This window comes from Physeter macrocephalus, chromosome 10 (assembly GCF_002837175.3).
Source record: "Physeter macrocephalus isolate SW-GA chromosome 10, ASM283717v5, whole genome shotgun sequence".
Classification (NCBI taxonomy): domain Eukaryota; kingdom Metazoa; phylum Chordata; class Mammalia; order Artiodactyla; family Physeteridae; genus Physeter; species Physeter macrocephalus.
In genome coordinates this window covers 69,083,782-69,095,875 of record NC_041223.1, presented here as the reverse complement: position 1 = coordinate 69,095,875, position 12,094 = coordinate 69,083,782, and the positions used below count along the sequence as shown (strand labels likewise).

The 12,094-nt window shown below is 37.3% G+C and overlaps 2 protein-coding genes across 5 annotated transcripts in view; both read left to right on the top strand.

Annotated features, from left to right (window-relative positions):
- CASP8AP2 (caspase 8 associated protein 2) overlaps positions 1-7,894 on the top strand; it is a 43,061-nt gene extending 35,167 nt beyond the window's left edge. Inside the window, exons 9-12 of one of the 3 annotated variants that reach the window (XM_055087622.1) lie at positions 766-3,901; positions 4,961-5,060; positions 5,622-5,674; positions 7,621-7,894. In XM_055087622.1, the coding sequence (XP_054943597.1) occupies positions 766-3,901; positions 4,961-5,060; positions 5,622-5,674; positions 7,621-7,624 (3,293 nt within the window). In that variant the 3' untranslated portion in view covers positions 7,625-7,894. Of the gene's footprint in view, positions 1-765; positions 3,902-4,960; positions 5,165-5,621; positions 5,731-7,620 lie in introns of those variants that run through there. The other 2 variants (XM_055087621.1, XM_055087620.1) reach the window with 2 other exon arrangements.
- Positions 7,895-7,945: 51 nt separating this feature from the next.
- The window catches only part of GJA10 (gap junction protein alpha 10), a 17,051-nt gene continuing 12,902 nt past the window's right edge, over positions 7,946-12,094 (top strand). Inside the window, exon 1 of one of the 2 annotated variants that reach the window (XM_007126235.4) lies at positions 7,946-8,553. The gene's annotated coding sequence lies outside the window, so the exon portion shown is untranslated. Of the gene's footprint in view, positions 8,554-9,167; positions 11,654-12,094 lie in introns of those variants that run through there. The other variant, XM_007126236.4, reaches the window with a different exon arrangement.

Sequence of the window (12,094 nt, the reverse complement as noted above, 5' to 3'; positions counted from 1 at the left end):
GGACGCGCAGGCCCAGCGGCCATGGCTCACGGGCCCAGCCGCTCCGCGGCATGTGGGATCCTCCCAGAACGGGGCGCGAACCCGGTTCCCCTGCATCGGCAGGCGGACGCGCAACCACTGCGCCACCAGGGAGGCCCCTACTTTTCTTTTGTAAATAAATTCATTTGTACCCTTTTTTTTTAGATTCCACATATAAGTGATATCATATGATATATGTCTGACTTAACTTCACTTGGTATGACAATCTCTAGGTCCATCCGTGTTGCTACAAATGGCATTATTTTGTTAGTGCTTTTTATTTGATAACTTAATTATTATTCAGACCTTTGTTGTTACCTAGAAATGTACATTGAGCCTTTAGTCTAGATTTAGGTATTTCTTATTTATACAACAAAAGGGAATGGTAGAACAGATTGTTTCAAATACTCCTTGCTTGCTTTCAGGTATATTTTTGTTGTCCAAAAGCCATCATCAAATGGCATAGAGTAGGTGATGCTGCTAACATCAAGTAAAGAAACCTGAACAGTTGGTTGCTGGTTATCCAAATGACCAAACTATATACTATCACTATTGTCAGGCACTTTCTGAGACCAGTAAAGACCAGTGACATGAGTAAGTGTTAGAGTAATATAGTGTAAATAGTGTAAAAGCTATTAAAATAATAAATTGCCTCAACATTTAATTTTTTGTTATATTTAGTATGGAAACGTTAAATGACAAAGGCTCGGTAGTCATGTGACTATAATATGCTTTTTTCTTCCACAGATGTGTTTCCACCAAATTCAGCTCATTCTACCTCCAAGAGTCAGTCTGATCTCAATAAGGAAAATCAAAAGCCAATTTGCAAATCTGACAAATTTACAGAAGCAGACTCCCACAAGAATTCATCTTTAGATGAATTAGAAGAAGGAGAAATTATAAGCGACAGTGAAAAATCTGAACCACAAAAACTTTTTGACAAAAGTACCAACCCAAGAGCTTCTGCTGAAGTGCAGAACACAAAAACTAGCCCAGGAAGTAGGAAAAGCACTATGCATTTGGATAAAGACAATAGGAAGATATCTTCTATAAAAATCCATCAGACCAAAAGCAAATGGAATAAAAGACGAGCTGAATCTAGCAGATCTTCAAAAACAGAGAAGAAAGATAGGTCAGTGAGCACTTCTAGCCTGGAAAAAATAGTTCCAATTATTGCTGCACCCTCTTCTGTCCGAGAGGTTGTGCACATGTTACGAATGATAAGAAAACATGTAAGGAAAAATTATATGAAATTCAAGGTAAAATTTTCATTAATACAGTTTCATAGAATTATTGAGTCAGCAATTTTGAGTTTTACATCACTAATTAAACACCTTGACTTATCCAAAATCTCTAAGTCAGTGACTACTTTACAGAAGAATCTCTGTGATGTTATAGAATCCAAACTTAAGCAAGTTAAAAAGAATGGCATCGTGGATCGTTTATTTGAGCAGCAGCTACCAGATATGAAAAAAAAATTGTGGAAATTTGTAGATGAACAACTTGATTATTTGTTTACAAAGCTTAAGAAAATCTTAGTAAAGTTTTGTGACTCCGTAAACATTGGCAGTGACAGTGACGAAGGAAAACTTGAAAAGATAAATAAAGAGAAAGCACAATATTCAAATTGTCAGAAGGGGAATGTAGGCAGCTCCAGCAAAGAAATGTTGAAGGAGAAATCCCCCAAATCAGAAGATTCTGGTTACTCTAAGTCTTTAGTAGGTTGTAAAAAATCTGAGGAAAAACATCAAGAGCAAAATAATTCCAGTATTGACACAGTAAAGCACAACATTAAAAAAAGTACTAACACTTGCTTTGGTAATATTAAGAACCCTCAATTTGAAGAGCCTTCCTTGGAGCCAAACTTCCCGAGCACCCCAAAGGCGGGAAAAATGGAAGGCAGCACCATAGGGGACGCACAGGCATCCCAGCACGCTGCTTTGAAGCCAGAACGCAGTTTTGAGATTCTTACTGAGCAGCAAGCATCTAGCCTTACTTTTAATTTAGTGAGTGATGCACAGATGGGAGAAATATTTAAAAGTTTGTTGCAAGGTTCTGATCTTTTGGACAACAGTGTTAACTGTAACGAAAAAAGTGAGTGGGAGTTAAAGACACCAGAGAAACAGATGCTAGAGACTTTTAAATGTGAATCTCTACCAGCTTGTACAACGGAAGAGCTCGTTTCAGGGGTCGTTTCTCCCTGTCCTAAGGTGATTAGTGATGATAATTGGTCATTATTGTCATCTGAGAAAGGTCCGTCTCTGTCTTCAGGGCTTTCATTGCCAGTTCATCCTGATGTGTTGGATGAAAATTGTATGTTTGAAGTGTCCACTAACATAGCTTTAAGTAAAGATAATGTATGTAGTTCAGAAAAGAGCAAGCCCTGTGTTTCCTCCATACTTTTTGAAGATCTAGCAGTCTCTTTAACAGTACCATCACCTCTGAAGTCAGATGGTCATCTCAGTTTCTTAAAGTCAGATGTTTCGTCTAATTCAACGCCCGAAGAAGTTATTAGTGCCCATTTTAGTGAAGATGCCTTACTTGAGGAAGAGGATGCATCTGAACAGGACATTCATTTAGCCCTGGAGTCTGATAATTCAAGCAGTAAATCAAGTTGTTCTTCATCATGGACAAGCCGGTCTATTGCTCCAGGCTTTCAGTACCACCCTAATCTACCCATGCACGCTGTCATAATGGAAAAGTCCAACGATCATTTCATCGTGAAAATACGCCGTGCGGCACCATCTACCTCCCCTAGTCATAAACAGAATATGGTGGCTGATGAATCTTTGCCAAGAGTGGAAAAGGAGGCTGATGAAGCAGTGGAGAAAGAATATATTTCATGTCAGTACAGAGTTTTTAAATCTGTGGAGGAATTGAAAATTTCCAGTAAAAATGTTGATAGCAGTAAATCAGTTCATGAAGAACAGGACTGTATGATACAAACAGAGGTTCCCGATATATATGAATTTCTTAAAGATGCTTCAGGTAAAGTGGTTCATAGTACTGAAGTAGCTGAAGAATGTTTCAAGTTGCATCAAGTATGGGAACCAAAAGTACCTGAAAGCGTTGAAGAATTGCCTCCAATGGAAGAAATTCCACATTCTGTCGAGGATCATCTTCCAAACACATACATAGACCTCACAAAAGATCCAGTCACCGAGACCAAAAAGTTGGGGGAATTCGTAGAAGTAACAGTTTTAAATATTGAGCAGTTGGGATGTTCTGGAAGCAGTGTGGATCAGAATGCTCCAGTATTAGACAATATGCAGCCTGATACTGTAGATGCTTTTATTGATTTGACACAAGATGTTTCAAGCGACAGTAAAAATGAAGGTAACCGCCCTGCTTTAGCTGTTGAAGACTTGGGGTGTCAGGTGATCTGTGTAGAAGAAGATAACGCAAAGGAAGAAAAGGTGCAAGTGGCAATGGCAAACAGGCCTCTGGAATGCGTTGTTGAGGGAGCCTGTATCGATTTAACCTCGGAATCTCCCAGTTCGGGTGAAGTGGAAAAGGTTGATTTAAAATCAGAGTTGGCATCAAATTCTGATAGTTCCGAGTTGCCTGGGGCTTTGGATAATGCTCACAAAAAGAGGAAAAACCTTACTGATCTCAATCCTTCTCAGAAAAAACAGAGAAAGGAAACAGACTTAACCAGTAGGGAAAAGACCAAGAAAATTACCCAAGATTCTGGTGGGAATGGTGATGCTCACCGAAAGAAAGCCAGTAAGAAAAAGGCCCCTGTAGTGACTAAAGATCCCTCGTCATTAAAGGAAAGCCCGGGGACTAAGGGTGCATCAGCAGCATCTGCCACTTCTCTTACAAGCCTTTCTGCAAAGAATGTTATTAAAAAGAAGGGAGAAATTATAGTTTCGTGGACAAGGTAAGAATCTAATGAGACTGTTAAATCACCAGGAAATTTTGAGATACCAGAGATCTGTCATGTCGTCATAGTTTTATCCCATCTTAAAATAGGGAAAGTGATGACTTCACAAGTGGCCAAAGTTGGTAGAAGATACATTCTAGGATACAACCCAACTGTACTGTAGAACAGTCTAGAGCAGTGGCTCTTAACCAGCAATGTGTACCAGCACCATGGACAGAACTTTTCATTATCTTTTTAACTTCACTTTTCAATGAAAAAGAAAAATTCATTTGTAAGGAGCCTGGTGTATGCATATTTTAGAAAGGAGGAATGACAGGTGGTGAAATAGGACAAAAAGTGTGGGTGTTTGTAATTTGGGTTTCCCCCAGAAATTAGAAGCTTCAAAAACAGGTTGTACTTTTGACTTTTATGTGAGATTTTTAAGAAATGCAGATTTAAAGACCCCATTTTGGATGTCAAGGTGACCACAGTTGGGGACCACTGAACCAGAGGTGCATGATCTCTAAACCGGCTGGAGTGCATAATGAAAGAGACTGAATTTTGTTGAAATTGGTGATCAATTTTGTTTAAGACCTCAGTCCTCTATGCCTTCATTTCGGGTAACCTGCAGATGGTAAAATCTCAGAGACTATAATAACACACATTGGTTCAGACCATGTAGAAAAAGCAGAGGTCTGGGGATTAGAAGATCTGGCTTCTGTGTTACCTTTTGGTTCTCGCTTATCAAGTCTGTGATCACGTTTGGGCCCTAATTTTTAAAGCACCATACACACTACTGGTAGAATTTTTAAAAATCTTTTATTTTGTCATTAGAAACATACATTAGTATTTGTTTTAGAAAGTTTGGAAAATATGTATGAACTCAAAGATTAAAATCATCCATAATCTTATCTCGCAGAGATAACCGTTGTCCATATTTTAGTATATACACTTGATCTTTTTTTATGGGTTTTAATTAAAATGTCAACTCTTATTGGCAGATAGTAAGGCAATGGAATTTTTGTTACGTTTCTGTTCGAACCTACAAAAGCTAAATAACATTTTTTCCCCCTTCAGAAATGATGACCGGGAAATTTTATTGGAGTGTCAGAAAAAAGGGCCATCGTTGAAAACATTTTCTCATTTAGCTGCCAAGTTGAATAAAAATCCATATCAGGTAACTACCCCAGTTTTACATCTCTATTGTTTCACAGATGTTACTACTCTCAATATTTAGATTTGATTTTTAATGTGTTTAAAATATATAGCTATTTGTTAGCCAACTTGTTTAAAAGTATGGCTCTTTGGAGAATTCCCCGGTGTTCCAGTAGTTAGGACTCCGTGCTTTCACTGCCGAGAGCATGGGTTCAATCCCTGGTCAGGGAACTAAGATCCCGCAAGCTGCACAGTGCGGCCAAAAAAAAAAAAAAAAAAGATTGTTAAAAACTTGGTGATCGTGGAAGAAGTTTGAAACAATCCTAATTCTTTATTCTTTTGTTTTGCCATTTACTTATTTGATCTCAAGCAATTTTGTAATGATATTTGCTTGTTTAAGAAAGTTTGATATTGAAAGGTTAAACTAGCAATTACCTTTATTATGAAGATATTTTGTTCTATTACTTTACCTTTATAATTAAGGGTAACTTTCTCTGTCTTTAGATGGTTTGTGAAAATATTCATCAAAGATTAAAAAAATTATTGAGATATTTATAATTAACCCTTATTTAAAATTTTTCAGGTCTCAGAAAGATTCCAGCAGCTAATGAAGCTCTTTGAAAAGTCAAAATGCAGGTAGTTAATGGTTACACTACAGGAGGCTAGTAAAGTAAATGTTTGACACTGTACCTGTGCAGTTAATGGCCTGTAAGTCATTGAAGATGTGAATGGTGGGTGAGAGACATCCAGTTGAGTTCCTGTTTCAGTCACAGGTTGGAGAATGGTTGCTTGTGCAGGCTGCTAAGGCACCTCATCCACAGGGACGTGGTCAGTGAAGCCTGCTGCAGTTCAGATCAGAATCTCTCCTCAGCCTTCTGAGTGTTGATGAGTCTAAAGTGGGGGGAAATCCATTTAATGATTGATAATAAATTTTTATCGATGAAGAAAAACAAAACATTCTTGAGGGAATTCCCTGGTGGCCCAGCGGTTAGGACTCTTGTGTTTCCACTGCCAGGGGCCTGGGTTCTGTCCCTGGTCGGGGAACTAAGATCTTGCGTGCCGCATGGCTCAGCCAAAAAAAGAAAAAAAAGGAAAGAAAACATTCTTGAATAGCAGTATATTTCATAGCCAGTGAAATCTGTGCAGTCATTGTAATTTAACATTTTTTACATTTTTAATTAGGGGTGCTAAAATGCTTTAAAATACAAAACATACATTTATAAACATGAAGTCCATTGTCATCTGAAGAGGTGACATGATTTACCATGTTACATTATTAATAATGTTCACAGACATGTTTCTTTAAGCCATTCTTATACAGGTTTATTAAGGCAATAATGTTTATCAGGTATTTCCTATAAGACCTGAGCCAATTGCTTAAATATTTTGGACTTTTATGTAAGGAAAATTGTAAAGATATTTAACATATCACTATTTTTCAATTGATTTGTAGTCATAATTATTTGAATCCAGAACACCCAACTTTAAATAAAACTAACTCTGAAGAAGAACCATATTTGGACATTGATCTCATTGTGAAGGGTTCTGAATACTTTTGAGTTATAAAAATCTTTTTCTAAACCCAGTGTAGGGGCTTCCCTGGTGGCGCAGTGGTTGCGCGTCCGCCTGCCGATGCAGGGGAACCGGGTTCGCGCCCCGGTCTGGGAGGATCCCACGTGCCGCGGAGCGGCTGGGCCCGTGAGCCTACCACCAAAAAAATAAAAAATAAAAAAAATAAACCCAGTGTAAATTACTGTCTTTAGATAATCTGTTAATTTCAGTATCCTCTCAAAGCAACTAGTTTGTTAATGAAATCTTCAGAAGATATTTAGTAGTGTACTCTGACATTAAAATTCTGTTCATGTAATTCAGAATGTAAGGTTGAATAATAAGGAATTTGAAGAAAAAGCTTATTCTAAAGAACCTTTAAAAAAATAGTTTGATGCAAAAATGGCCTGTTTTTTTTTTTCAGATTCACTATGCTATAAATTTTTCACTGCCTTTAGGAAATTAAACTGAGGTGTTTTTTTTGTTTTATTTGAACGTTATCTTAAAATATGACTTCCATTCTCTTGTTGAAGATAATGTTCCCTTCATGAACGAACTAACTTGTATCTGGAAATGACACTTATTAGTTTGAAATTTCCAAATTCCATTACAAATCTACAGTCTTTAATGGAGTTGATACTTGAGATTTTATTTGCTTGCCTGATAGCACAAATAGTGGATTATTTCACTCGTAGTTTGTTTTTTTCTTGAATTTTTGAAGTTTATTTTATTTATTTTTTATACAGCGTGTTCTTATTAGTTATCTATTTTATACATATTAGTGTATATGTGTCAATCCCAATCCCTAGTTTGTTTCTTAACTGATTTTTTTTCCTTCAGGTACTATAGTCTCATTACATTCTTATCAAAATCAGAGTGTAATGATAAAGTTACCAGACTTAGTCTGTAAAAAGCTAGTTCTTTAACCACCAATATTTATTATCTAAGTAGAACTCATTTAAAAGAACAACACTTTATGAGATGGTCATATCAGAAAAATAGAATCATAACTTTAGCATTTTCTTACATTACAGATAAGTTGCTGAATTCCTTGGAGTCTTAATTGATATTGCAAACTACACAGAAGCTTGGAATTCTTCATGTTTTTAATGGGGAAGGAGAGGGCAGTTTTATGACCTTTGATTACCAGATAATAATCTGCATTTGTCATAACTTGCTGACTCTTAATCTCAAGCCAGCATGTTCACCTTGTTCCTGACATTAGTCTGATTTACTTACCTGTTACTGGTCACGATATTTATTTTTAAACAGGTTAGAACTTGTTATTAAGATAAAAGCAACAACAGAAACAGTATTGAAACCCTAGTTTTGATATTTCAAAGAAATGACTTTCTTTTCTAGATTTTTAAAAATAGTTTTGTAGAATTTTAAGCTTAACCATTATTTAGTTTGTTTCATCTATTTTTATTTGCTTTTCTGATTGCCTGTCCTCATTTTGGTAAATTGTAAAATAATTTAAATAGTGTATCTGTAAATATGTATAATTATAATGATGTAAAATACTTTGTGTGTGTGTGTGTATGTTTGGGTGTATACACACACACATAAACGGCTGTACCTAGCCGAGGACTTTTTTATTTGTATAAAACTTTTTATATAAAGTTTGCTTTCTTTACCAGTAATGTATAAATAAAACCATGTAAAGTTCTGTTATATTTTGATTAGAATGTTTCTTTTAGCGTGCTTAGATAATAATTGAAACCAAAAAAAAGGTAAAACTCCCAGAGGACATGGGGGCTATTTTGAAGTGGTTCTTGGTTAGTGTGTGGCTGACTGAATGCATGGCTGGCTGAATGTGTTGGAGCAGATTAATTGGAGAAAACCAGTTGCCTTTGCCTGCTTTCTCACAGCAGGTAATGGTACAGTGAACAGTGCTGCAGGTGTCCTCACAGACAAAATCAGGGCAGCACAAAAACTCCTTTGGGGTGAAGATCTGGGAAAAACAGGTAAGGATTAACTAGCTATGCATTATTTATTCATCCCCCCCCCCTTCAGACTGGTGGTATTGATGGGTTACAATCTAGGCTTTGGACTCTATGAAGTGACTTGAGGAAATTGCCATTTCTCCCATAGTGTCCAGTATCTGCAGGAGAAGCCCTGATCTGAAGGATTACTTGGTAGATAACAAACTGAAATAATGAACTGTGGTTTTGTAGTGCTGGAGCTGCCTAGAGGGCTGGCCCTCAGCCCTTCCCCCGTGCATTCTATCACTCAGAACCCTTACCACCAGGTGAATGAGTTCACGAGCCAGAGTAAAGTAGCAACTAAGAGATACCACTGGTTTAAAAGAAAATAAACAGGATTACATAAGACCATAACAAAGATAAAGCCAATAAACGTTAAAAGGAAAAAGAGAAGATTTTGGCAGTGTGGTACAAGAATCAGAACTAACCACGTAGAAATATTAAAAATATAATATTTAAAATAAATGTAATAAAATGGAATGAAAATAGAGTGGATACAGCTGATGCATGAATTAGTGAGTTGAAAAGTTGGATTGAGAAACTTCCAGAAGGCAGCAAAAAAAAGGATAAATAGAAAATAAATGCAGATGTAAGTGGGATGAAGGACAGAAGTAGATGTGCCAACATTCAAGTAACAAATGAGGTCAGAAGAAAAAATTTGAAGATTGAGAGGGCCATAGAGTGCCAAACAAGAAAGAAGAAAGTACTCACATCTAGACACATACTGAAATTAGGAGTATCAAAGATAATGAGGAAAATCTAAAGGCTTAAAGGCTTTTAGACAGTCAATCCTTGTATAAAGGAACAAGAATCATATTGATCTTACTCTTCAGAAGAGCAATGCTGGCTGTGAGGAAACAGTATTTTTAAGGTACTGGACCTAAAATTTTATATCCATTTAAATTGTTATTCAAATGTGAGGGTTTAATAAAAAACATTAATATTCCTCACTCAAAGATCCACACTGTAAACATTTTTGGAGAGAATACTCAACAAAAAACAAGTGCAGGAAATATTTCAAGAACTAGGGGTGAGTGATCAGATACCTTGGTAAAGTGTGTACAGGCTGACCTCAGCGATACTGCAGATTTGGTTTCAGACCACTGCAATAAGGCAAATATTGCAATAGAGCAAGTCACGAAGTTTTTCGTTTCTGCTTCTGCCCATAGGAGTTTATATCACCAGGTGTGAACAAGGTGGCATGGTGAATACGGACACCATTGACTAGCCTAAAGGCAGTGGCTAGTGAAGCTCTCACCCTGTGTGCATCTTTCTCTATCCTGAGACATTTATTCTCTCTAGGCTTTCTGTTCCCTTCTGTTTCTCTGAGTGTGTTTTGGGCCTCCTCGTGACTCCATAGATTCAGCATAACTTTCGGTGAGAGTAAAAGTAGGAACTTAGAAAAAAAAAACTTGTCTATGGAAGTGGTTCTCAGCCTTTAGTGTGCTGATTTTTGCTCAGCCTTCGGGTGGGTTGGAATGAGGTGTCTTTCCCACAGCTGTGCAGTGCTAATATTACTTACCTCATCAATAATTTCCAGTTATTACTGTGAGGTTATGGAGAGTTGCCTACTCTGTGCCTCTGTCTTAAAGATATTCACCTACTTGCTAAAAGTCTTCAAGAGTGAAGTGATAAGATTGATTCACCTGCTGAAGACTTTAAAAAATCAGATATATGGTCCCATTTATTGTTTATTTTCTAGTTTACACATTTATTTTCTTGAATAGGTAATACATTCACTGTTCAGTGAACCATATAAAAGTATCCATCTCACCTCTTCTCCAGTCACTGGGTTACCTTTCCTTGAGGCAGCTAATATTAGGAGTTATTCTACGTACGCTTCTGAGTTGTTCTTTGCATAAATGTATGATTTTAATGTTTTGGCTCTGGTAAAATGCATTAAAGGTATTAATTACTTTGCAGCTGACTTTTAGGATTAAATGTCAAGGGCTTTCTTGGACAATGTACCCAGTACTACACAGATACACATATTAATACATCGTGTGTTTTCACCTCTAGTTAATTCTGACAGTCAGTTTGTATTTGAGGCTAGTGTGCTGGGGTAGTGGAAATTTAACCTCTTTACCTGTCTACCTTTCATTATCATCCATTTTTAAAAATTAAATATATGAAAATAGAATAGGCAGATGATACTTGTGAAGTGTCAGTAACTTTATGTACTTTCTATATTTTATATGGAAAAGAGCGGGTTTAGAAATGTGCCTCGGAGCTGTGTTCTAGGGACACCCTTGCTGTCAACTCCTCTAAGGTGGCAGTTAGATTGTGTACTTGAGATGTGACTAATGTAAGATGCTACAAGGCTGGGAGTTAGGAGATCTGGTCTCTGTCTGCATTGGGCAAATCATTTGACCTCTCTGAATTAAAACACTTTACAAAAATTTGATATAGGTTTCTAAGGTTCTCACATTCTCTACTGGAAAAGAAAATTTTCCTGAGCTGCCTGTTTTAGCCTAATAGAATACTGCTAGAACACATAACCTACAGACAGGCACAGCCCCCTCTTGGTGGTCTAAAAATGGTTAATTTCTTTTTGAGCTATTTCTCCTTTCAGCCTGGCATGATTTGCAAGAGCACTTTGGGTTTGACTGTCACTCTGTTATTTGTTCCCATTTGGTGAGGCCAGACTCAACCCAGGCAGCTGTTGATGAAATTGGACATGACCCATTGATCTGCGACGTCAATTCCCAGAGCAATCAATTGACTGAAAGAAATGCACCCAAACTCAAATCACCATTATCATCCACAAACGAAAAAGGAAAATTCTCATTTGTTTCACCTTTCATTTCCAAATATGATATACTAGGAGGGGCTCCAGCTTTGTGCCAATTAGAAAAAAGTATGACAAGAGAATTAAAAAGCACCAAAGGACATCTTGACCTCAGGGGAGGACTAGGTTGGACTCCATTGATCAAAATTACTGAGCTTATTCTGCATTGGTCCCCACAGCCAGTGGGTCAGAGCCTTTACATCTGCAACCAGCAGTATTTCCACTAATTAGCCACATATGGTCCAACTTGAAGGTTCTTTGAACCCAGTCATTAATTTTTTATCCACTCCTAAGGTAAGTTGTAAATATATGGTATCTCTTGTTTATGAGAAATATAGGAAATCCCTGTGGGGATACAAAGATAATATTTGAAATAAAATTCAGGAAAGGAGCACTGACTTTTTACACAGGAGATGCTAAATTCGTATTTGATAATAAAAGAAAATTCAAGAATATTTCTTGGACCTGTAGTTATTTAATAGTAAAAAATAGTGATTTTTAGGAAACATAGGAATGCTTGTCTAAAGGATCTTGCTCTTGCATGCTAATATGCATGATTGTATTTCTGTTTCATGTATTTCTGTTTTTCAGTGTTCCTTTTCTTGCTATTTAAAAATTAGGGCTTCCCTGGTGGCGCAGTGGTTGCGCGTCCGCCTGCCGATGCAGGGGAGCCGGGTTCGCGCCCCGGTCTGGGAGGATCCCACATGCCGCGGAGCGGCTGGGCCCGTGGGCCGC